This window comes from Manacus vitellinus, unplaced genomic scaffold (assembly GCF_001715985.3).
Source record: "Manacus vitellinus isolate BGI_N305 unplaced genomic scaffold, ASM171598v3 scaffold_2_pilon, whole genome shotgun sequence".
Taxonomy (NCBI): Eukaryota; Metazoa; Chordata; class Aves; order Passeriformes; family Pipridae; genus Manacus; species Manacus vitellinus.
The window spans coordinates 30839863-30866468 of record NW_021940208.1 but is presented as its reverse complement, the minus strand read 5'-3'; the positions used below and the strand labels follow the sequence as shown (position 1 = coordinate 30866468).

The following is a 26606-nucleotide window of genomic DNA, read 5'->3' as shown; positions in this document are numbered from 1 at the left end:
CTTGACCTTGATTTCCAATAACCTTTTTCTACTGAGGAAAAGGCTCACTTCCTTCTGCTGTCTTCTCAGGAGTTTGAATCAGTTTTTCCTCCTTTATATGCTTGGCTTCCTCCAGTGAAATGACTTGAGGGTTTTGTGTTTATTCTTGCCTTTCTTTCCTTCCACAGGACCCTTCAGTTGTTTCAACAATTTCTGTAGGTGCTGTTCAGATTATCTTTTTTTTCCCCCTTTTTTTATCAAATTTCTCATTCTGCTTTTTTCAAACAGTCTGACTTTTAAAATGGCTTCTCTTTTGGTTTTTCAGCTTTACAGTGAGACTTAACATACACAGATTTACAGAGTAATCATGTTGTTATAAACATGCAGAGATTAGTTTGCTACTGCTGAAACAGTTTCCGCTGGGATATTCTTGAGACACTGCTTTAGATCTCTTCTGCCTTGCTAACTGCTTCTGCTTCATCCTCCTCATTGTTACAATATTTTTTTCTCTTTGCTGTCTTCTTTCTCAAAGTGCTTGGCTATCTCATCCTGCTTATCACCAGTTTTACCTTCCTACTTTTGCTCCTGAGTCCTGTTAGTGATTTCTTGTATATTACTGCGTAAAATTAAAATTCCCTGTCAATTCTTGCCTGTCCTTTTTTTGGTCTTTTCTGCTCTCCCCTTACTACTCCAATTACCTGTATTACTATTTTCTTCCCTTTACTGGATTCATTGCTTGTACATTACACTCGTGCCTATAGTCCACCCTCTTTGTTTGGAATGCCATGTGTCCTCCATCAGATACCTCGGCAAATCTCATGGATCCCCGAAATGTTCCTGAGGTTCTTTTTTGTGATAATCTGACTATATGTAACTTTCCCTTATTTCCTTTTTCTTGCTCTACTTCTCTCAGACTATATGGCATTCTGTGAAGGAAATGTGTCTAATTCTAAAATGAATTTAAATAGATGGGATTATCAAAATAATATGGAGGAATAATAAAGCATCAGGCACAGTCTGTAAAATTAATATTTTCTTTAAGTCTCAGATGCATCTGGATCAGAGGATAATGTATTTAAAATGGTATTTTGCAACATTTGGCCTGTTCAAAGCATTGTCATGAATACAGTGCCGGTAAAGTTCCTCTTCATTATCCAGTCATTTCTGTACTACTTTAGAGGAATTTTTTCCATCTTGTTCTATTCCTGTTCTTGAACTAGATCCAACTGTTGGTGGTTCTTGGCTTGCAGTGGAAGAGAAATGTCAGGGAATGTCCCACTCAGTGAGAGGCAGCCCAAGCCACAGAAACAGATACATTATGAGCATGTGGGTGGGATTCTCAGCTCTGCATTTAGTCAGCCAAAATTAGGTGTCTGGTCTGTCTCCACTGAGAGATAGTGAGAGGGAGACAGACACTCCAAAGGATGAGTCACTCCAAGATACTTTGCAGACCAGAGGATGTGTACTAACCAATTTTTATTTATTTACTTATTAATCTTTAAGGGAGCAATGTGCACCACCTTCTCTCTGACTTCCATGTGGTGCCATTGGAGCAACAGACTATTCCCAAGGCCTGTTCCACGCTGGATGGATAGCATGGTCACCACTACTTAACATGAGGCCCTGGGAAGCAAAACAGTGGGGTTTGGTCTGCCTCTCCCAATGCCAGAATGTGGTAAAAGACATGCCAGAAGCTAGATAATGACTTCTTATTTCTTTATGATTTTGACTTCAGGTTCCTTTTATTTTATTAGAAGTCCCAAAATACTAAGAAAATAATTTCTTTCAATAACCAGTAAAATCAAATGTGAAGAAGTTAAGTGATAAGTTAAATAATTATTGTTCATTTGTATTTAAGTGATACTGTCTTTGTTGTAGTTTTGTCCCAGGGACACTAAAAGAAAACCATCCTACCTTTTATAGAAAAGTTTTAGTAAAAGAAGAGAAAATTCAGATGTGGGAGAGTTCTAAATTAGTGTACTATAAAAAAGTCTGATTAAATTGTGGTTGTTATAGGAAAGGTTATCAGAGGTGGTGATGTTCATTTACCTCAACAAAAAATTTTGAAAACAATGCATGTATTAGGATGTTTTTTAAGGAACAGTAAGTTACAGTGCATTGTAAATTACTGTGAACTGTAAACTGCAGATTACAGCTATCAAAGGTAGTGCTTTGTCCTTGTTTGTATCTGTCACAAAGTATTCAGACTTAGAAGAAAAAGGTGATGAAAGATCTGAGTGAGAGTGTCTTCAAATAATTTAGTCCTTGAACATAATATTTAATGCTAAATTGTGTATGGACTCTGGAATAAATGATATCTAAAATTGTTAATAATTTCCCTCTTCATTAGCTCATGTTGGAGAAATCGGGGTCAAATCTCAGAATTGTGTAAATTAATCTGTTATCTGTTATGAGCCAGGTAATAAAATTCATAGTTAATGTATAATGTGTTTAAGAAAATGGCATAAAAAACACATGGGTCATCCTTGTAGATATTATAAGTAGAAATAGAGCCTACCATGAAATATTAATAACAGAATTAAAAATCTGAATTGTGTATATCAGGCTTATTAACCTCATAAGGCTTAAAGAAATTAACATGTTCAAACCAAGAAATCATGTAGCTAGAGTTTATGCTTGTGTATTTTGTCTGTTATGACTGATTTTTTTACCAACTTCTTGCCTTTTTTTTGCCGACTTCTTTACCAACTTCTTTACTAACATCTTTCCAGCTTAACTCTTTACAGTATGCAACCTCTGATTGTGTTTTGTAGGTGTGAACATTTTCGCTCCACATTGAATAGTGATGATGAAATTATAGAAATGAGTGAATTTTCTTATCCTGTTTACCGAGCCTTCCTGGAATACCTGTACACAGACAACATTAGGCTCCCTCCCGAAGATGCAATAGGTATTTGGCATAAATGGAAATAAATCCAGGTTACTGTTTCTAAAAAGTTCAAGCTCTGTATCGTAATAGGGTGAGGAAAGCAGGGCTTGTTAATTTTAGTTTTATTAGCACTTAAATCTTGACTTTGGCACGTGTCAGGAAGAAGGGATGCAATAGCAGAAAACATGCCCAAGGAGAATGAGCAGTGGGGATGCAGTAAGATCAGAGATGCAAAATGTTCACTAAGGACTCATTGTTTCTCCTATTAAGAATTGGTTTTTTCCCTTAAAAAGGCACAAATTCCATCTTAAAACTCTTCCGTTTGAGTGTCTGTGGTGATTTGATCATGAATGAAAAGGGAGCTGTTCCCCAGATGAATTTAAGAGGATGTAAGTCAGTAATTGATGCCTAGAATGAGATGCAATACAGTGAACAAGAAAACAAGAAAACATAACACTTGCATAGTAATAAAATGGTTCCTTTTTTGATATGTCTATAGAGGACCTTAAAAAATGCATCTCGGGAAAAAATATAACTGGTCTTTGATTATTTTAGTCTAAAATAATATGGTAATTGATTAACTTAATGAATTTTCCACAGGGCTACTAGATTTGGCAACACTGTATAGAGAAAACAGATTGAAAAAGCTTTGCCAGCAAACGATCAAACAAGGCATTTGTGAAGAGAATGCCATTGCTCTTCTTTCTGCTGCTGTCAAATACGAAGCTCAGGTAAGAATTTCTCTTCAGGCAAGCAGTTGTTTTCTGAGAAATAAAGCTGCTTAATATAAACATAGCTGCATTTCATTGATGAGTCATGATTACTGTAATTTCCCTTTCTGCCTTCCCAGATGTTTGTTTTCTCCTTTTTAAACTATAAAAAACCCAAAAAAACAGCAACAAAAAAAACAACCAACCAACCAGGTACTAGTGTTTTCTTTCTGGCCTCCTGACTTGCACCTGTGAGTCAGAGTTCTTAATCTGCTTCCTGGCATGTCAGGGCATGGCATGCGAATGTCTCACTGCCTTTGGATTTTGCACTGCCTTTCACTCCTCAAGTTCTACAGCTGATCATTCTGTCTGCCAGTGTCTGGTACAGTCATTGTGATACTGGCTTTTACAGGCAGTGGGAGTATTTACCTGTGAAGTCCCTCCTTATTTAAACTTGTGCTTAAATAAAGTGCTTTTGCAGTACTGTTTACAGTGAATTGTGCTGACATACAACAAATTACCTATTGTTATTACTCTCCCCATATCCTGTCATCTGGTCTGCCCTTGGCTCTGGAATGTGTCACTAGCACTCAACTTGTTATCAGTGCACTGCAAGCACTTTTTGGCTATTAGAAGAGTCAGAATATGTAGCTGGTTACAATGTTTTTATTTTAAAAAATACTTGGGTTTTTGCCTTTGCCTGGCTGTGAAATGTAGGATGAAGTTTTAAAAGAGGAGAGGCTAGAAGCATAACATGGTGGATCAATATACCTATACCTTACAGGTATAGGAAACAAATAGAAAGAAGAAACTGAAACAAAAACTGAGTTAAGAATGTTCCAGTAGTCAGTGCTGTATGGTGACTAGAGGAGGTGAATTTGTGTAGGAGTTGCAAAGAGGAGGCCAGAAGTCAGTGAGTTCTGTAAATTGAAAGAGGGGATAACAACAGGTTAGGAGATAATAAGATTGTCAGCTGCATTTGTAACCAAGGTATCAGTAACAGAGAGCATGAACAACTGAGGCAAAGAGTTGTACTTTCAGAGTACTGTGCTGGTACAAGCCCAGCATATCAGGGAAGACTGTACAGGAAGGCATGACCCAATGATGTGGTTCTCTTAACAGCAGACTTGTCATTAAAACTTTACCCTGGAGTTTCTCCTGTTATAAGCTTTTCAACAGTTTCAAACATCTTTGAAGCAGAAATATTTTCAGTTGTCCTGTATCAGCTGAAGTAGTTAAGGAGTAGTTAAAGACATATTTAGGTGTATTGTGAAGTAGTAAAACTAGCCTGGACAGAATTCTAGAGTTTATAACAGCTGAAACACAAGAAAAGGGATTGGCTAGATAACTAAATATATGTTACCCTCCTCTTCCTTCTGTGGTTCAGTGTTTTACTCTTTCAAAATGTAATATTTTACATGATTGTCAGATGATGAATTAGTTCACACACTGACTGTAAAGCAACTGAGGTTCTGGCAGTACCATTCAGGTCTGCTGTCATTGTCTTTGATCTTCTACATTTTTTGTTTCCTCTGTGGTTTTTTGCTGCTTCTTCTATTCTCATTCCTTTTCTTAGTTTTCCAGTACTTGTTGATGAGAGATCCAATTGCCTTCCTGTGCATACTTGTTATACCTTATTTCTTGAAGGATATTTTGTGCTTCTGTTAAAGCTTTAGTTACATCTTGACAGGGGAAATAGACTTGAAACATGGAATCTAAGGAAAAGGTTTCAAAGGGAAAATGCACAAGTATTCTGCTGAGTATCTTTGTACTATTAATCTCCAGGCTGCAATGATAGTGTAGTTAACATAGAATCAAATTGGCATAGGTTAAAAGACCTCTTTTTGCTGTAACCCTTGAGGAGTTCATAGCTTATGGATCATACTGCCAATTTAGATTTGCCTTGCTGCTGGCTCCAGCTCTGCTTCCTGCAGAAGGTAATTCATTTTGCTTCACAGCAAGTTGTTGCATAGGAACCAACTAAAGGAGGCTGATCCAGTGCATGGAGAGAAGGATTGCCACTGTCGTGAGGAGTTTGAGTGGGCAAAGTTCGCTGCATGAAATCATGGTTGTATGGCTTAATGGCTTGTACCTAACCTGTGCTGAACATCTCAGCGTCCTGTTTCAGCCTGACCAGGACAAGCCAGAACCTTTTTTGCTATCTAGGAATCCCAGTGGATGGGGGATACAATTCCTAGGTTTGCCACAAAAGACATGTGTATCCTAATATCCAGTTTGTGTTCAGTGAGATCATCAGATATTGCATCATATTTTGCTTTTATTTGCAGCAAGACTGGAATATCTGCTATTTTTTAAAGGACCACTACTCTATTCAAGGCAGGAAGGAAAAAAAAGGAGTTATTGAGGCTCTAGTAGTTCTATGTGGGAAAAACTGATGGTTTCACTTACTGGTAACTTTTCTAATGACCTCAGTAAATGTCATGGAGTTCTTGATTTTATTTAGGTGGCTATTCTTGTTTTCTCAAAGGGGGTTTGTTGAATAATTTCTGTGAACAAATTTCATCCTATCATTTGTGATTTCATCAAACAGATTAGAAAAGGGGTTGGTATGAACAGTCTGGTATGTTCTTTGCTAATTAAATGACAGGTTTTGAAACTAATAATAATAATAATATTTTTTTATCAGTCATTCATATTGCAAATTATCTCAATTTGTTTCTAGGACTTGGAAGAATTTTGCTTCAGATTTTGCATAAACCATTTAACTGTTGTTACACAAACTCAAGGCTTTGCAGAAATGGACCACGACCTCCTGAAAAACTTCATTAGCAAAGCAAGCAGAGTGGGAGCATTCCGAAATTGAGGTCTGACTACCACCAAGCTGAAGAGTGTGTTCTCTTCCCTCCTGGAAACACTTCTTTGGAGAACTTCTCCATGGTCAGAATGTGCAGTGGTTTGGAAAGAAAGTCTCAGTGTCCATCAGCTTAAGAAATGTGTAAAAGTCCACTAACATGCAGGTTTTGTAAAGACGGCTACAGCATAGATGTGTGGTAACTGTTCATTGCCAACAGCCATGAGATTTTAACCCAAAAATCTAATGCAGAAACTACTCTTTCCCACTCAAAATCAAGCAAACAAATCTATCGTTATCTGCTCTGTCTGGTTTGATTTTTTTTTTTTTTAAACAATGTGCATTTGGATTGTATGGGACAGTAACCTGTTTGCTGCTAAAACTTTCATAGTGTACTTTTAAAAGTAAGTTAATATGTCATAGTGGGCTTCTTTTTGTCTGGTTTATCATCCAGTGAAGATCCAAACTTGATTTTCTGAACATATGATAAAGTAATATAAATTCTTTAGCATGAGAGGCTTTCTGACTGGCAGGAGGATATATCTCAGTTGCTGTTTATTTGGAGTTTATTTATGAGGAGCTTCAGCAGGATATTACAGCTTTGAGTTTCCAGCATTTATGTCCACTGTTTAGGCAGAATGAAAAGAATCTCCCTTTCCATTACACTGAACACAGTTCTTGGCACTCTAGTGGGCCAGGAAGGGGCCAGGAAGCATTCACTGTATTTGTCTGGATGTGAATTCTCGTGCTATGAGTTTTACTACCAAGAAAATAATTTAGTTGCAAACCCAAGCAAAATTTCAAGAAAAGGAGTTCTGCTTGAGGTTTATTTATGCCTGTCTTGCTATCTGTCCTGAGATAGACCTTCTTCAGAAAAACTGAGAAAAAGGTGATTTCGAAGTGGTAACATGGGCCTTACAATCAAATCCTAAGAGTGAAACTCACAGTAGTTTCCACATGGCAATAAAGACACCTTGTCCAAATACATTGTTTCAAATTCTCCTTTGGTCAGTACTGCAAGGTGACCATACCACTTAGCTAATAGGTCTGTTTAGGAGAGAGGAGTTGCCCTCTGGACATGCCTCTCTCCCATCACTGATGAGCAATGGCTAAGGTAGAGCAGATGCTTATTTTCTAACTGACTGAAGTGAGTTAAGATAAAAACCCCACTCAGTGCTGCACAGAGGAAGGTTTGCCCCATTACAAAAGATGTGAAGCTTATGGAGCATTTTCTTTAATTTTCCAAGAAGTAACTCTGAATTAACCCTGAGCATTTATTTCTCTTAAAATTTTGACTGAGTGAAGTGACTTCAAGTGCCTTTTGCAGTATTTTACAAATGGGGAAGACAAGAAGCTGGATGACTAGGCTCAGTATACTAATACAGTCATTGTGACCTTCCTGCAGATCACCGCTGTTCCACTGAATCCTTCAATGACTTTTTATAATCCTCAGATGTGGTTTCTAAGAAACTAATTCCCTTAAATGATCACATCTTCATTTCTAAAGTAGAAATAACTGTTCTTTACTGTATTGGAGGCTCATTTCTCAAACAATCCTGTTCTTTGAGGAGCAGTAGGAAAAGGAGCAGCACATACTCCAGAGGAAAAGATGAGAAGTAATGAGTATTGCCCCTCTTCACATCAGACCTTGTGGGTGTGAGTTGGAAGGGTGAAGCATGCAGACAGCAGGATTTACTTATGAAGAGGGCGATGATCAAATATTTTTGAAAATGTTGTCGTAAATATTTACTTGTGTTTGAGACATTTGCCTCAGACTTTCACTGGAAATATATTGGATCACCTATGGCTAACGAGCAAATTCTGCCACCCCCTCTGTGACTAGTACAACTCCCTCCAGCAGAGTAAGTCCATACTTCAGCAGTTGTGTCTGTATTTTGTATTCAAGCAGAAGTACTCAATATCTTTCCAGTACATCCTTTGCAGTTTCATCAAAACCACAGCTTTGCTGGGGGAAGAGATCAGTTTTGCTAAGTTTGTGTTGAAAAGCACTTGATGCCAGTACACAAATAGAGGCTAATGCAGACAGTAAAACAGTATCATGGTAGGGCACAACTTTACTGCAAACCTTGTGTGCTATAGCCCAGCACTGATCATACCAAAGCATACACACAAGGGATCCTGTGTAAGCCAAGGCTGTATATCCCTGGTTAAGCCTGGGATGGCTGAAGTTTCCCCTTTTCAGTTCTGGGCATATGAACTGCCAGACTCACCTCCCAGCACTTCCTTAGCTGTAGCAGCACACAGAATGAGGGTGTACTACCACAGCCCAAACTTTGGACAGCAGCTTGTACCAGACCCTGTTCCATACAGATGGCATTATGACAGCACACAGCCAGTCTACTGGGAACTGGAACCAGCTGGGCAGCCATGCCTCTGGTAATGGCCTTTCTGTGGTCACTCCAGCCTTCCTAAGACATGTACTATAAAAGGTCTCTGCAGGTGTTTCTGTTGCTTTACTTAAAGAAACAAACCAAAACTGTAAATATGAAATTATGTGGTTTTTGACTCAACATCTAATAAAAAACATTCTCTGGCTCCCTGGAGATACTACTCCATGGAATGATAGTGCTGGAGAGGGATACCACCCTCCTGCATTGACTCAAGTTCATAACACAGTAGTTGAACACTTACGGCAATCAAAATGACATGCTACTTGAAACAAGGCATTTTTAGCTTAATATAAACAATAGTGCCATTTTTTCCAATTTATTTCCTTCCTGCTCCTAATTTCCAAACAACTGTACACATTAAAGCCCAGATGCAATTTCAAAGTAATTAACAAAGCCTGTAATCTTGAGAAAAAGCATCTCTGGACTGAATGAGGGTGAAAGATTCAATGTGTCAGTGTTGCCGTTTATACATAACATCTGTATCATGTGACCTGGATGTGATAGTGTTACATTCCTAGAGACAGTTATTTATTTAATTTTTTTAACTTTTGTTGCATGCACTTTCTTGGGCACTTAAAGCTCAATGTTTAAGAAAATATACTGGCTTAGGTGGTTAAATGTGGATGGATGGATGTATGTAAATATGTGCTTGAAACCTAACCATGGGACATTTCGGAAGAAAGTAAGGATGCATTTTACCATTGTGAGATAGTCTGCAACAAACTTGTGTTTGTGGATCTTGCTGGGTAAATTACGTAATACAGTTTTGTTCTGTTTGAGGATGCCACAGACAAAAGGTATTTATTAAAGAGTGAAAATATGGTCAAGCATAAACTGTGTCTGGGATTTAAATAAAGAGCAGTGTTCCACTTAGCAGAAAGGGAGTCAAATGGAATTTGAAAGAAAAAGAAATTACAGAGGGAGGGTCATTTAAAGGTTCTCCTAAGTTACTGAAGCTACAAGCCAGCACTGCATTGTCATATAGTAGCCAGCTGTAGAGTTTTGTTACAATGCCTGATAACTATGTAAACTGCTGTTTTTATATGATCTGAACAATTTCCATGGGCTTTCCTTGTAAAACAAAGCATTTACTTACCCCATAGAGGCAGGACTCATTGTCCAAAGGAGAGCAATGGAGATGGTGAAGGGCCTTGAGGGGAAGCTGTATGAGGAGCAGCTGAGGTCACTTGGTCTGTTCAGCCTGGAGAGGAGGAGACTGAGGGGAGCCCTCATTGCAGTCCACAGCTTCCTTGTGAGAGGAGGAGGAGGGGCAGGCACTGATCTCTTCTCTGTGGTGACCAGTGACAGAACCTGAGGGAATGGCCTGAAGTTGTGTCAGGGGAGGTTTAGGTTGGATATTAGAAAAACATTCCTCACCCAGAGGGCGGTTGGGCACTGGAACAGGCTCCCCAGGGCAGTGGTCACAGCACCAAGCCTGACAGAGTTCGAGAAGCATTTGGACAATACTCCTGGGCCCATGGTGTGACTCTCGGAGATGGTCCAGTGCAGGGCCAGGAGTTGGACTCAATGATCCTTTGGGTCCCTTCCAACTCAGCATATTCTGTGATTCTGTAATGATGTAGAAAGTTTACAGCCTGAATCTAAATATATGTTTTGAATTTTTGTTTCTTTATAAACTTACCTGGTTTAATAGATCATTAATAAAAATGCCATAATATTTAAAAGAGTATGAGTGGGATTTTTTCTATTCTTTTCAGTAGAAATGAAGAAAGTTTGATGCTTGTAGACTAAGTTGACTAAGTAGTTAATTAAACCAGATAATATTTCACAGAGGTACCTTAAAGGCTATTTGTGTTCTTCAGGAAATCATTATCACAAGATAACACATTTGTAAGCTGGATAATTTATGCAATTGTATTCCACCTTCCAAAGAAATTAATGCCCTAGTGTCTTAATGATTAATAAAATGGTCCTCAGAACACTAATCATTGTTTCTTAAGCAAATGCACATTATGACCAGCTTGTTACAATTTAAAATATTTCAGCTGGTACTTTGTACTGGTATCACACAACCAGCACCTTCTCCAGCCACTCCTGTACTTGAAAATGTGCAGTTTCACACATTCCCATGGCTGTTCCAGCACCTGTGAGGAACTTGCTCTTTACTACAGCCCTTCTGGACTAGCACTGCCTAAGCACAAAATTCTTCACTTGCAAGTCAAATGCAGTGAGGAAAAAATAAGTTCCTGTGACACATAAGAACCAACAGCATTCATTTGGAAACAGTGGACAACAGGAAGAGATGAAGGTATAGAACAGCAAATGAAGAGGCTGGGAATCAGCTCATCAGTCTTCAGCTGGCTACACAGCCAAGCCAGTAGATTAAATTCCTTTAAGCATCAATGGACAGAAACAAGCCTTTCCAAGATTCAATTCACCTGATCTCATCTTACATGTAAGTTTTAGGCAGGGACATATTTTCTCCAGAAATTTATGTTTCTCCACAGCGATTATCATTCAACCAGTGGTGCAACACTTACCGTTAGGCACCTAAAATGCCCATCACATTTTTTGTCCAACTCTTCTGCTGTGAATCCTAGTTTTCTTTTTTCCTAGAACACAGTTGCAATATTCCAAGCCATTTTTAGTACAAGGTCTTGCTCTGAGAAAAGTGCTGTCAAATGGTAAAATTTCCATATATCTGATAAAAAGCCATTAGTTTCAACATATGCTTATTTGCATACATATCTGTTTAAAAAAAGACTCTGAAAATGCTTTTTTTTTGAGGGGGCAGGAACTGGCAAGCTAGCCAGTGCACTTTGTGCCCTAAGCATTGTCCTGAACACTGATGCTATAAACAGCCCTGCAGGCTCAGCAGTGTCGTGAGTCACAAGCACCTCTGGACTCTAAAAAGGCAGGGACAGGGAGCCTGCGAGGCTGATGTGCCCACAGCCAGACACCAAAGCCATGGTGGCTGACACTGGAGCTTGGTACCCTGGCTATTTCCAGCAGTTTTGAGAGCAAAGGAATTGCTTATGAAAAGCAGGGTGGTGAAGTCATAGAATATGCTGAGTGGGAAGGGACCCATTATGATCATCAAGTCCAACTCCAGGAACTGCACAGGACACCCCAAGAGTCACACCATGTGCCAGAAAGTGTTATCCAAATGCTTCTTGAACTCTGGCAGGCTTGGTGCCATGACCACTTCCCTGGGGAGCCTGTTCCAGTGCCCAGCTGCTTTCTGGGTGAAGAATCTTTTCCTCCTATCCAACCTAAACCCTCCTCAACTCATGAAGGGAACGTTTCTAGATGCAGACATCAACCTCCTGAAGGACCACGTAAGGGCCATGACAATGACCCAGATGCTACAGGCCTGCATCTGCCAGCATTACCAACAGTGACCCTGCTACAAGGTCTGATGAGACTATTTCCAGAACATCCCATGGAAGCCTCTGAAGGTAACCACAAGCCCAAACATGCAACTCTTTGGACCTCTGCACCCAAACATAATCACTGGAGATGGAGTGACCTCTGCTTGTCTCAGCTGCAGTCATGGTGTGATACAGGAGGACATCATCACCATATGAAGTCACCTTCCCATCTAGTAAAAGAAAACTACTGACTATAAATCTTTTAAAAGCTATTTTATTTATCTTGAAAGGAGAGAAACTGATTAGTTGTATAAAATATTATCATACTTTTCATGTAAAGCCTTCAGTCTGTTTGAACAAAAAAATACATTGTCACAGTAAAGAAATAATGAATCTGTTTAGGTACTGGACTCTGTATTCTTCCCCTCACCAAAGGAAGAACCCTGACTACTGTAACAGAGCTTAAGTCAGTGTACCCCAATGCTAAGATACATTCTTTCTGTAAAACTCTGCAAAAAGTGAGAAAATAAACATAAGGTACTCTTAAAACTTCTGTACATTTTTCAGGAAGAACGCTGAAGCTGTACTGAGTTTAAAAAACCCCTCGATATTATTTTAAAATTCATTTACACATCAGTGTGCTGCTCGTAGAATTTTTAGTAGCTCTAGGATTAGGTTCAAATAGATCTTTAAAAAAATCCTACTGTAAGTACTCTAAGGTCAGCTAAACAACCTGTAAATAAGCTACTTGGAGAAGATGTTGGTTTAGAATGTTTGTGTCATGAACACCATGCTTTTCTACTGTAACTGTTTTTAATTTAAGTAGCTGCAAAAGCTAAATTCCATAAAAATCGGTTATTTTAAAGCAAGACATTTGCTTATATTTTAATCTACTGGAAGTAAAAAATGTGCTTTTGTTATGTGTATTTTACAAAGCTTAGTCATTGAAAGAAAAATTCCAGTATCTGAATCAGAAACTTACCAATACAAAAGATGACAAAAAGTTGAGGTATGGGGTTTTTTTTGCTAGTTGCAACCATTCACAAATTGCCCAATTAACTGCCTTTTCAGTAAAATAAGGCAGATTGATTTTCCCAACACGGGTTCACCGCATTCAGCTTTTGTGCAGGCTGCAGTAAGGCCAACAGGAGATGTCCTGTGCTTTTAGAGTTCAGGCTACTCTCACCTGGAACCCAAATGGAGTCACTCAGCCTTCAGCTGCTTCTTAAGCTGTTTTGCTTGGCTACAGTTAGGTAAAAATTTGAGAAAAATCAAGAAAATTCTACATTATTAGAATTTTGAATTCTTATGTGTACCAGGTGAGGTTTAGGTTGGTTTGTTTGTTTGTTTTTTCTTTTGAGATTTTCCAAGATAAGAAAGTGCACATCAATTACTCTGCATATGGAAAGCGGCTTCAGCTTCTGGGAAGATTCTCTGTAGGATTCTGGGATGGATCTCTGTGGGAATCATATTTTTTTGAACTTCAAACTGATGGAGAGTCTAACTGCCCTCTGAAATTACACTGGAAAACTGCAAAATGCCAAGTACTGGTTTCAGTAGCGCGGCTGCGTAATGATCTCACTTTGAACTCAGGCTGTACTTCTGAGGCGAGGCCCACACTGCACAAGGCCTACGACTGCTGTCCAGTTTAAGTTAACGGGAACTTGATGCGCTAGTTATGTGTAGAGACAGAAATCTTTGCAGTATCTGGCCCCTCATTTTAAAAATTTGCAAGTAATGAAAATCTAAAAATCAAATCTAAGAAACAAAATTAGTGCACTTCATATCATACTAGCTAACATTTCATCTTTAGGCAGAAAGAATTCAGTCCAAGGAGACTGAATTGGCTTATATCAGTAACTCTGCAACAGGAAATTCAGAAACCTTGCAACTCTGTTTTTAAAACCCTCAAAAATATATATAAATTAAATTCAGTGGCTTATATTGTATATATGCTACATCATAAGGTAAAGGTATCATGAAAAACATTTAACAATTTAAGAAGTACAAATGCTTTCAAACTAGCAGTTTGGAATAAAAAGCAACTAAAAATGCAACTCTATTAATGAAGGCTGTAAAACAAAAACAATCTAAGAGGGCCAGCAGTGCAGCCCCTGGTCCTGAGAAGAATCTCACTTTTCTTCATTGGCTAAGGTATCATTTCCATCATTCAGCTTCTGCTTTTGCATTCTTGTTCGAGTAGATGCTAGAAAAAAAAACCAAAACCAAAAAGAATGAAATGAAATCATTTTCTTCATAATTACTTTGGACTGATTATTGTAAAAATTTGTAATGACACATGGAATAGAAGTACACTAATCTGAATTCTAAATAAACCAAATCCCTCATTATAAAATAAACACCTAATTCTGCATTGCTTTGGCAATTCTTGCTAAATCTTACACATCTTAGAAAATTTCTTCCACCTGTTTACTCAAGTTCTCATTGTTTCTGTACCCTCACTGTGTCCATTTGCATCCTTGAGGTGGGCAGATGGTCTGTATCACACAGGGAATCTTGCTTTGTTGCCAGGCAGATGCTGTGGGCTGAGCAGTGCCCACATCCCAAAGCCAGCTGGCCAGGAAATGCCTTTTCCCCTCAGTGGCACACACTAACACCACTGGACATGAGATAGAACTCTCCTTCTTAACCTCTGACACAAATAAACACTGAAATATTTCCCCTACCTTAAAATAAAGGAGAGGTGCCCAGATCCACACTCATACCTATCTTGATGAGCAAGGTAAGAGTTTTTAATGGGCAAATCTGCTCAGCTACAGAGCTCAGATTCCACTAGACAGTGAGAATGCCTGGCCAGACCAAGTGTGCTCCTTCTCGGGAGCAGAAAATACAACTCATGTGTGGATGGGGTTGATTTGCTTTCCCTGAGCTAGATCTGAGTTTCATTTGAAGAAACAGAAAACTGATCCCATAAAATCTGAAAGAAATGCTAATCCACAGTAGAAGAAAAAGCAGTCAGACATTTTAGTATAAAAGACAGCAAAGCAACAAACAAAACTACATGAAGCATTTTCCTGTGTACGTAAATTTCCATTTTGTAATCTGCATTTTTAAAAAACCCAAGCAAGTTACCCAAATGACATCAGTGTTGAACAAAATTTTCATCTGAGTGGGCCCAAACTGTTCTATCCAAGGCACTCACTGCTCTGCAGTTTATGAGGAAAATAATACTTACTCATTTCTGCAAGCTTTTGTTGGAACTTGGACTCCTGGGGTAGGTGTTTGCTGCAGACAGAAACCATATGATTAAGTCAATAAAAATACCTCTTTATCCTTGTAACCTAAACTTTACATTAAGGTTAGTTCATATAGCCTTCTCTTACACATGCTGAATAAATCCTTCACTTCTGACATCAAAGCGTCCAATTGAGAAGCATGATGCTACCATCTCATTTAATACAGTTCCTGAAGTTCATAAATTAACACAAGTCAGGATATCGGGAAGAAGTTAGGATGGAAGGCCCCAAGAGCTAAATATATGTAAGATTACTGAAAGGCCAAGGACAGTCTCACCTTCCATCCGCCTCGTCTTGCCCCTCTATATCAAAGCGCAGCCTCTTCAGTGGCTTCGGAGCAGCACTTACTTCTGCGCTGCGCTTCAGCTGGCCGTCACTGTTGCACAACATCTGGTTTATTTTTTGAAACTTTTCAGAAGTCTGAAGTGACAAGAAAATGAGAGAAATAATTGTCGATGAATCCTGAAATGATTCCAACTTTCCAGATTATCCACTAAAAAAATTAGGAGTTCTAAAGCTCTGTGGAGTTTTAAGAACCCTGGCTTCTGCCACAGCAACTTAAAATAAACTGCAGCACATTTTAAAAGTGCATCTGGATACTTGGAAGGAGTTAAAAGAACTTTCCCGTAATTACTACATTTAATTAGACACACTCACTGCCCAGTTCCAGAGATGTGAGCAGGTTGTCTCATTCCTCCAAAAGTTACACGCATTTAAGACCAGACATTAAACATGTTAAAACTCACCCCAAACGATTCTCCAATTGACACCAAAATTCTGCCAAATGAAGAAGAGAAGTGTTTAAGATTAAGCTACATTTAACAATCACAGAAGCATCCACTAATTTGCAGAGCTTAGCACAAGGCATTAACACGGTTCCTTCTTCTCTCTCTGCATTAACAGTGCAAACTCATACTGTGCTTTACTGCAGTGAGATATTTTTCTCTGGGCCAGTGAATGCTGAATCACCAGATCAACTGTATCACACAGACAGAAATGAAACTGTGGCTTAAAAAAACCAGAGAACCCCACAGTCTATCCCTTATCACCAGGAAGACCCTTCTGTGTTGGGTACCCAGACAATCATCCTTTCATCTTTACCTTTAAGTGTTTGCTAATCAAAACCATGCAGGACTTCAACCTGAAATACACAGTAACATTTAAACTTTGGTACACAGTGGGCCAGATGCACTGGGACTCGCTTGATCCTAGTTTGAAAAGCCACTGGAAAACTGGCACATTTGCTGTCATCCTCACCCACTAAGAACTACTGACCAACACTTTGAAATGTTCTGTTCAGCCAACTAAATAAACATTTTGTTCCAAAAAAGTGTTTTCCCTTTGAACAAGCTCACAAAGCTCATCTGTTTTTCAGGAGTGTGATCCAGAGTCAAAGCCAACAACATTTAAGCAACTAGGTCAGGAAATTCCTCTCTGGGGGCGTAAAAAAAACCAGGAAAAAACAATCAACAAAAACCTCCTTGAGCACAACAGAAAAGCACTCAAAAATGAATAAAGGTTTCAAATAGGGGACACAAACTTTTAACCAGAAAAGATATAACAGCCACAGACTACTGAGAAAACAGACTGCAGTTTTCTAATTTGCTTCCACTAAAATCCCCCGAGTACCTTTAATTTAGTCAAAGAAATGCTTGTCAACAACCTACCTTGACCTTGGAGTCATCTTTGTGGGTGACTGAAATCCATCAGAGAATTTGTATGGGCTCTTCAAAGGTGAGATGTAGATGTTATTGCCAGCAGGGACACGCCGAGGAGAGTTGGAAAACTGGTAAGGGCTGCGAGGAATGTGTGGGATGGGTGACAGAGTAGGAGGCTATAAGAAAAATAAAATAATCATAAGATTTTATTGTCCATATATTTCTAGTCCACTGAATAATGAACAGAGCTAATGGCTTACCCTGTTGGAAGCATACTGCAAAATGTTTGTTTTCAGCTTCTGCATAAACACTAAGTTGTAAAAGACTATAATGGAGTCATATTGTTCTTCCCGGATAAGAACACGTTTAAAAGTCTACATAGGGTGAGAAAATCATACACAAGTTAAAAAAAAAAAGGAATGAAAATTTTACATTTGACAAACTTATAAAACCATTCATAAAGTCTGTGTTAGATAATAGCTAGGATGGCATGTGGACTGTGTGCAAGCCATTGTACCTACTATTCAGAACTGCTCTAAACTGTTAGGTTTTTTTTCCAAACATGTATGAACACCAGTAGAAGCATCTACTTCATTAGCTGGCACAGTCCCTTAGTGCGAATGCAGTTCTAACATTTTCCAAATTTAAGCTCCTTTTGCTTTCACGCACACATGTGTCAAAACGTCTAGACTACTGTGCATGCTGTGGAAGGCTAAAAAAACTCATTACTGACCTGATGTGGATAAAATAGTTCTATAGGCTTGGAGACAAAGTCTGGAGTTTAGCCAAGATCCACAAATACACTATGAGAAACTCTGCTACTCAAAGGATGCCTACAGTTCCTTTAACTGGTGAGGATTTTTCTATTGATTTAATTATTGTGTTGTGCAAAAATTTCAGTACATGAAAGCTCCTATGAAGAAAGAAACTTCTTAATGTTAGAATTAAGCCTGCAACTTTAATTCATACTCAGCTGTTTGATATATAAGCATACATCTCTATTTCATATCAAACCGTATTTCTATTGAAAGCTTCTGTAGAAAGTTATCTGCTTCTCTTCCCTTAATGCTCCATGGGAAGTTAGATAACTCCTAAAGGAACTTGTGTTATTTTTGAAAATCCTATTAGCTCTACACATAAATCTTTCATCTAGTCTCCAAATAAAATCATAAACCATTATTTAGTATCTTTAAAAAAATGGAATGAGGTTTAATTTATGCAATAAATCTTTAAAAAATCTTTAAAAGAGATATTTAGTATTAGAGTCCGTTTTCTCCTCCACAAAATGGAGATGCAGTGAAGTAGAAGTTTCCTTTGTATGTTCAAATGTAGTTTGTTTTATTTTGATTTCAGAGAGAAAGAATTAGTTTATAACATTTTTATGGAGGAGTAACTTTTAAGAACTTCCATACCTCTTGATTTGTGTTGCAAAGCTCCTTGTATGCAGAAACTATTATTTTAAATCGAAGATCTATATTCTTTACTTTGCATATGCCATACATGGAACACATCATGATCTATTAAAGAAACAAGACAAGACAACTGAACATGCAGAAAATGAAATCACCTTCGTCATTTCAAGTTAAGAAATAAGCTTTCTGTTACTGTTAGTGTTCCGTAAACTAGCCTGCAATTCAACTTCATAAGAACTCCCAGAACGTAAGTCATCTACTGTTACCTCTATTTCTGTATGACAATCAACTAACTGGAGCTGATAGTATCTTCTAAAACTCATTTCACACATTGCAATTTTAGAGTAGAATAACAAAACATTTATCAGCCACCCATGTGGTCTTCCCAAAGAAAATCATTATTTTCTTATGCAAATTATTAGAAATTGTGGTGTGCTACATTATTTTGAAAATAGATGAAAATGGTATTTGACAATGCCATAGTGAGTAACTGCCAGTGCTTAAAAAACTGAGATGAGAGACTTCAGTCTAAATTAAGTTCTCCTCTCAGTGATCAGTAGAAAAATAAAAACTCAAGAGTACAATTTCTGATGGCTAAAGAATGTCTAAGAAACATTTTGTTCAGCAGAGTCTTTTTAAGCTTTTCGAAACTTTTTTGTTCATGTTACCTGGTCCAAGTGCCTGTCTCTCATTAGCTCATACTCATTTTGCAGTGTGTACTGGAAGAGGGTCCAGATCAAGGGTTCCAGGTCAGGATGTTCGGAGAGAAGCTGAAGGAACAGCGTATGTAGCCGACGATAAGCCAGAAGATACACTTTAGAAACAGAGAGGACAAATAAACTGGAATTGTAATAATAGGGGCATACAAAAGAAGAATGCAATGGAGGATCGACAGCAATTGAACGTTTGCTGTCTCCAACTACAAAAACTACAAGACATCAAATGAAGGTAGTAAAAGCCAGTTTTAAAATAAATGGAAAAGATTCTTCATACAAGAGACAGTGGACATATGGAAGACCACACCAAACAATGCTGCACATGCATGTCTACGTCAATTCAAAAAGAGCCTGAACAAGCATTTGGAACATGAATCTGCTGAGAGTTACTAATCTGACACAGTGCAAAAGGTTCAGAAAAAACCCGGAGCTGGACAAAGTCAAAGCTTGGGAAAGCATTCAGGGGAAGCACTGTCCATGCTTGCCCAGTTCTTTAGCTTCCCAGGATACCTATTTACGGTCACTGCTGGGAAAAGAAGAACCCTCCATCTGAGCCCATACGGACATTCTTAACAGTCAGTAGGTTAAGTTTTCAGTTCAAACTTCCAGCGTGCAGAGCGCACCCATTAACCTGCTGGCACCATTTTACAGTTTCCTCCAGAGGGTCTGCACACTGTTCACTACAGATTCTACAATAATTTTTTAAGAAATCTTGAGCACCAAAACAGATAAATAACATGAGATAACTGCAAATGTCAGCACATACAGAAGTAACAAACCTTTTTTATAGAACAGAGAGAGGGAGGTAGATTTTTGTGGTTTCTGTGTTTGCGGAGTCGCACCAGATTGAGCATCTGGAGTGGAATTAGCACTTGGAGGAGGTCCAGATGCTTTCTTCTTAGGAGATTTCACAGGAGAAAGGTAGCTGGAGATTCAACATATATTAAGCAGTTAATATCACAGGATAAAAGAACAATTTTATATGAATAATACTTGCAGGAACTCTTCCTTAAGAAATTAATTGCTATTGCAACCTGTTATCCTCAATACCTGATAGAGGGACTTATTTATTCCTAGGCAAATGAGATAACAGTTTGCAGTTACAGGTTTGATGGATCTTAGAAAAACAGATTTCAGCATTTGATTTAAATTTATACGAGTAATTAACATCTGCAAATACGACAGTTTAACAAAACCTAAGTACCAAGCCTAACAAGTAGGAAAACAGAATAGAGGTGAATTTTAAGGGTGATATTAACTTCACATTTTGCTAGACTTCAGGCATGCATGTCACTTACAGGTCTGCAGCAGTGTGATTATGTTGCAAAGGTGTACTGGGAGTCGAAGTGGTCTCAGGCTGATCAGTTTGGCCTTCTCGTTCTTTTGACTGCTTGATAAGATCAAACAGAGGCGACCCCTAGAAAAATTATAGGAATACCACATTGTACTAAGAATAGACAACCACTTTAAATGGATTTGGTTCCCTCTTCTCCAAAAAAATCCACCAAAATATGATCCTCAATAGAAGATTAAAGTGTTGAAGTACTTCAGAACACTCATATTTTGCCAGATAACTTTTAACTATTAAATACACCAAGCACATTTTTTCTTGTTTCATCAGCAATCCATTAGATATAGGCTAACTGCAGATTTGAGACACAGTTGTATTCTAGAATCCCTTACTACTTCCTATTAAATAGCCATTCCTGAAAAGAAGACCAAACAATACAAGAAAATACATAAAATGTCGCATTTCAAAAAATAACAAAAAAAACCCCAACACAAAAAACCCCAAATCAACCAACCAAACAAAAAACAATCAAAGGAAATCGCAACCCATTGGTGACTGAAAGTTACTGCTGTACCTGCTGTCAATCTATTTCTGCTACAACATCTACCCAATATTTTGCATATGATAATATACAAACCAGGGTCATAACTCATTTAACTGCACTGGAGACTTTAGTCTCTGCTGTATCATGTTGCAGAGCCACCTCTGGCAAGAGTTTAAGTGATTCTGGATTCATTAAGTCTGTGCCTTCATGGTCAAAAACAAAAAACATTTTGATTTGAGGTTAATTATCAATACTTTAGGCAAGGCAGTTGGAATACATTGGAAACTAAGAGTTTGAAGTAGAAAGTGATGCAGAGAGAATGTAAGAGGAATGGAAAGGTTCTGGGTGAAGCAACATCAGCACTTCCGCTGATGTTAGTAATAAACAGCAGTCTTGCAGAAACAAAATCTCAGGCTGCTTGTGTGTCATGCACAGAGTAGAATTATGCTGAGACAAGAAGACTGCATGGGAAAATATTTTGGGACCGGATTTATAATTAATTTTGAAAACACAGGGTTGCTGGCTTCTAGATTGTTTTGTTTTCTTCCAACAGAAGACTCATCCTCGAGCACAATGTTGCCTCTCAAAAGTACAGTATCAGAACTCCTGAAGCAACAGAGGAACATTTGATTAGCAAATATCTGCCTTCTTGGGGGGGAAGCAGTGTCCATAGTACCAACTGAGGACAAAGTGGGCAAAAACAAACATTCAGCATTTTCCTGAAATGATCTCCCCAAAAGACAGTAGTAAAATCAGTCAGCTCATTGCTTTGTACACAATGCATCATCAGATGGTCTATGTATGGTCTGTTTGAACCTACAAATGCACATTATTAATACTAAAATGTGATGGCACAGATGATAAATCTGCAGCTACAAACAAGAGCACAGCATGCATCTAAAGTATGCAGCATCACCCGGCTAAGGCAGTAAGACATGGCCTAGTAAAACGAGACTAGATTTATGAGAATTAAAACTAGCATTAAGACATTTCTCATTTAGACTTATTTCTAAAAAAACAACACGTTTCTTCTGAAGTGCATCAAATAAAAATTTAGAGCAACAAGATGAGAGTGATGAGATTTACAATTTTTCACACCGTGCAATTTTTAAATTATGATTTTGGCAATACTGGAGGTGTTTCATCCATAACATAAAATACATCAGTTACTGATTCATAACCACACAGTTATTTCTGTACTGTTTCTCCACCAGTTCAGCTCTTGGGCTGGTTTGCATAATTTTCCCCTGCACTTAGTAGTACACACACTCCTCTCACTTGTTTCTCTCAGCATTGCACTTGCTGCAAGCACAGACACATTACCTTCTCCATTTCTCATTCTTCTGGTCTCTTCCTTTTTATTATTCCCACCATTCACTATGCTCTGAAGAATCCAAGTTTCTTTCCCAGAGCAATCATTAAATTATTGATGAGATATCTTGACTAAGAGTGAACCCTGCTTCATTCATTTCATATTTTAGCTATTTATGACTGGGAAAGTATTGTTTTGAATGAAACATCAGTAGGAGGAAAAAGGGTTGATAAAGGGGAATGAGAGGTCTAGGAATAGAAGCAAAAATTATTATTTTTGAGTTAGCACTTGAGACCAGCAGTTCCAGGTCCTCTCTCACCCCTGCTATAATTTTCACTATTCCAAGTGTGATTTCATTAGATAAAGTGAGGAGGCACAGCAGCTTGCTACCAATGGAAGAGATCTGCTTATTTTTTCATAATTTCCACTCCTCCTCTTCTACCTGCCAGCCTTGACAATCAGTTGACCTCAATGTAAGTGGAGCTGATGCACTAAGACAGCAGAAAGTTAACAGAGAAAGCAAACCCAGATTTAGGTCCACTTCGCAGAGAATCACAAGCAGAGCCAGAATAATCAGTAAGAACAGACAAGGCAGCAACACTGGGAGCAAAGCACAAAAGAGCAGAGAACAAAGTACAAGATGTCCTGCATTTACTGACAACAACCTGTTCCATAAACTGTTCGGCAAGTGAAATTTATCTGACAGGAATATAGAAAACCTACTGCTGCTTTCCATCAGTTAGATGAGCCACAGTCAGCAAAGGGATATTCTTTGTGCAGAAACATCTACTTATAGAGACCCAATAGCAAGATGCAGTGAGCCCAATATTTTTTGGCTCCCACAAATACTAATTGACACTGTAGTTAAAAACAAGGCAAGATAAACAGGATGTTGCAACCCAGCCGGGCCCAGCAGCACAGAGGTGCCAGCATCAGTAATGGCAGGATGTGAGACAGCCTGATTCAACACGTGCCCTTGGGCAAACCACAGCTGTGTCACCTACACTGACTGCACAGCCTTTGTTAGCCCTTTGGCTGCATGAGCAGGAAGAGGGCATTTAGTTTTCAGACCTGGTGAAATTTCTGTTTTGTTTCCACCTTCCTCTCACACTTTAGATGCAGCCCTCTGTGTTCTTTCCCCAGGGAGCCCTACCACTCTCAATGGTACCTTTCCAAATGCATGGTCAGGTAGTTGGATGAATAGGAGCTACACTGACAAGACTGGTGCCTCACAAAAAAAGTGTGTGCCATAATGTAGAATTATGTAGAGACAAGTTTTCTCAAATGCAACTACCCCCCATCCTGAGAAACTGATGGGTTTAATTACAGCCTTGTCTCCTTTCTTTATATTTACTCATGGAAAATAATTCTGTTTAGTGAATTCAAAGCACGTCGTGCAGCTTGCAGGGAGTTTTCAAGCTCACCAGGGCAAACTTCAGCTTTAGTTCCACTATTTGATATTCAACGCTCAAATGAACAAAGTATAACATCATTAACCAGGCAATTACCAGTCCTCTAAGTAATAGTCACAAAGAACTTTAACCCCCCGGTCCAGCTTAATCGAATGGGAATGTTTATTGGGAACTTGTTTCTAAAGTGATGTTATTCATGCTATCTTGTACAAATTTTATATTGCTTTTTATAGCTTTTAAGCAGCACTTGAGGTGAATAGGTCACTTCCAATGCGTTCCTTTCACGTGAAAGCAGATTTGCAGTTTTTACTTTAATTTAATGCTCAGTAAGTGATTAATGTTACTAGATGCAGCCACAGAATAAATTTCACTAATTAAGCAAAATGCTGCTTTTCATTTGAGACTTCCCTGTGATGGCTACAGAAACCCCCTTTTATTAGTGTAAAAAAAGGAGAAAGCAATGAAGGCTTAAAATTTCTCAAGGTCAAAAGGCCACTGGCATCAGAATGAAGAATAAGACTGAAATTTGACTCACTCCCCTCTCACACTACCCAGGGCTAACTAAATCCCCAACGCTATATCTGTGAATTAAGTGGGGCTTTGTTAAGTGAAGCTTTGTAGGATGCTTCCCTGCAGCAACACCTCCATCACAGCCATCTGCAGTGATTTTTCCCCATCTGAAAGCTCCTTTCATGGACAAAACAGGCAGAATTTCTTGTTGGCTAATCTTTATTTGGCTACAGTGAAACTACAGGACACACAGGTGCTTCCCAGCTTCCCAATCTTTGTATTGGCTCTATCTCAACAACATGTTTAACTAGACTTTGGTTTCCATGAAAAGATTAAACAAAAGACCTACATCCTTAAATATGGGGAAGAGCTACCCTAGGGTTTGGGTGTACTCCACTGACCATAGAGAAAGACCCTGAGCAGATTTAAGCAGTGCTATTAGCACTCACAGATTTTTAAAAACTGCTTTCGTCTTTGTTTTCTATAAGCTTTATATTTTTATTCTTTATAATAATTTCCTAATACATACCCAGGTTCTAGTTATCTGTTCACAATAAATTTTAATGCAGTGTTTAGCACTTAACTATGCATATATCTTAATGCCAAGGTCCCTAGGGTGTTTTTTTATTTATTTTTGGGGGGATTTATTCTGGTTTTCAAATTATTGAATCAGTCAATACAATACATAATGTTAAACAATTTTCTTTTTCATAATGTACTAAAAGAGGGCTGTGATTTACAGGGCAAAACAAAGCCAGTTTAGAACTGACAGCTTTGGAATGGAAGTGCAAGGACTGGATCAGCACAAGCTATTTCCAACCCTCTTCCTCACGAGAGAATTGCATGCCCAGAAAGTTGACTTTTGCTTGCAACTTTTGAAAGTTGCCTTTTCAGAAGTTTCACATGATAATTAGTTATCAGAATTCTGAGATAATTTAGGCCTGCCAAAGCAAAGTACAACTCACAGTCTAAACTGAAACAATATTGACCATGAAAAAAACAGTAATGTTAAGGATCGTGTCCTAATTTCACACATATAAGTTGTGTTACATAAATTATGTTCCCATTGGGGCTTCTACTTACAAAATTTATAAAGAAAAACATTAAAAATTGCAGTGTTAATGATTTAATTCATATAAGAATACAGACAGATCTGCTTTTAACTCCTTACAGCATGTGCATGTTTAATACAAGTCCTTACTCATATCCAGCATTTAAGATGAAGTAATAGGGTCATTAAGCCTTGTGAGGATCTTCTTTTATCTAGTGATAAAGAAGTTAAATCTCTCCAGTCAGAGAAGGAAAGCCAGGCCGCCACAGTCTGGGTATGAATCTTAAAGTTTTGTTGCTTTAAATGATGCTGCAAATCCACTCTCCTCAGAGTTTTGTGATAACCTACTCTTCCTCAAAAGTCTCTGGAGAGACCTGGCAAATCTTGTTGGAAATAAAACATTATTTCAGAAAACAAATACCATAGTTTTCAACCCCTCCACTCCCAAAATTACTCTTTACCAAATGAAGACTGATTAGTCAATTCTTCATGTTTTACAGGGTCTCTTAACAAAGGTCCATGGGATGACCTCATTGCACAAGAGTGATAAAAGAACATCATTAAAGTATCCTTCCTAGTAAAGGAGAAAAAAGTCTGTGAAAACAGTTTTTAAATTTTAAATATAAAGATGATAGACCTTCTCTGTTAACATAGTGACTGATACTATTGGTTATGTTCAAAACTATTACACAGACCAGTGATAACACTCAGCAAACAGGGAAATTTCTGACAGAGTTATTGCTTTATAGCTCTGCAACCAATTACCAGTTGAAGGGAGAAATGAACCCTGGTCATCAGGAATGCTCCTGTTTGCCAAGCCTGTGAGGTTAACTTTTTAAAAATCGGTTTGAAAGGTGTTTTGAAAGACAGTCCACAAGCAGAACTACAAATTTATAGACCTGGGTTTTTTTAACTATGCAGGATGACCCTGAGCAGGCTGCAGTCAGGTCTTGCACCACTTCCTTCAAGAGGTTTTTCTGCTCAACTCACACAACTGCACATGCAGGTACACAAATCAAAACAGAATACAATAACCCTTGTTATGTATTTTTTTGCTGAGCATTAGCCAAGAAAATATCATTTTAGGCTTATCTACCACACATTTTCTCCCCAAAGCAATTGTTGTGAGCATCTTCCAGATGAATCTGTGGTCTGTACTGGCAGTGCAGCTGTAGAAACAATCTCTATCTGAAGTAATTAGTAACTGTATTACCTATCCCCCCAGAGCAACCAGGCTTCAATATGACTCATTCTTGGTCAAATACTTTTCAAGATTTTTAGGCAAAAGCCAAAGGTCTCAAAGACAACT

The 26606-nt window shown here is 38.3% G+C and overlaps 2 protein-coding genes across 5 annotated transcripts in view; one reads left to right on the top strand and one right to left on the bottom strand.

Moving 5' to 3' along the window:
* RCBTB2 (RCC1 and BTB domain containing protein 2) overlaps window positions 1–11670 on the top strand; it is a 36471-nt gene extending 24801 nt beyond the window's left edge. For 2 of the 3 annotated variants that reach the window (XM_029960954.1, XM_008929099.3), the window contains 3 exons: window positions 2754–2890; window positions 3470–3600; window positions 6263–11670. In XM_029960954.1, coding sequence (XP_029816814.1) covers window positions 2754–2890; window positions 3470–3600; window positions 6263–6403 — 409 coding nt within the window. In that variant the 3' untranslated portion in view covers window positions 6404–11670. Of the gene's footprint in view, window positions 1–1482; window positions 1590–2753; window positions 2891–3469; window positions 3601–6262 lie in introns of those variants that run through there. The other variant, XM_029960955.1, reaches the window with a different exon arrangement.
* Window positions 11671–13151: 1481 nt separating this feature from the next.
* RB1 (RB transcriptional corepressor 1) overlaps window positions 13152–26606 on the bottom strand; it is a 70609-nt gene continuing 57154 nt past the window's right edge. The window contains exons 18-27 of one of the 2 annotated variants that reach the window (XM_018071271.2): window positions 20476–20594; window positions 19957–20102; window positions 19130–19275; window positions 18462–18566; window positions 17310–17423; window positions 17059–17225; window positions 16138–16168; window positions 15669–15811; window positions 15331–15380; window positions 13152–14340 (exon numbers count right to left, since the gene is read on the bottom strand). In XM_018071271.2, coding sequence (XP_017926760.1) covers window positions 14267–14340; window positions 15331–15380; window positions 15669–15811; window positions 16138–16168; window positions 17059–17225; window positions 17310–17423; window positions 18462–18566; window positions 19130–19275; window positions 19957–20102; window positions 20476–20594 — 1095 coding nt within the window. In that variant the 3' untranslated portion in view covers window positions 13152–14266. Of the gene's footprint in view, window positions 14341–15330; window positions 15381–15668; window positions 15812–16137; window positions 16169–17058; window positions 17226–17309; window positions 17424–17783; window positions 17963–18461; window positions 18567–19129; window positions 19276–19956; window positions 20103–20475; window positions 20595–26606 lie in introns of those variants that run through there. The other variant, XM_029960881.1, reaches the window with a different exon arrangement.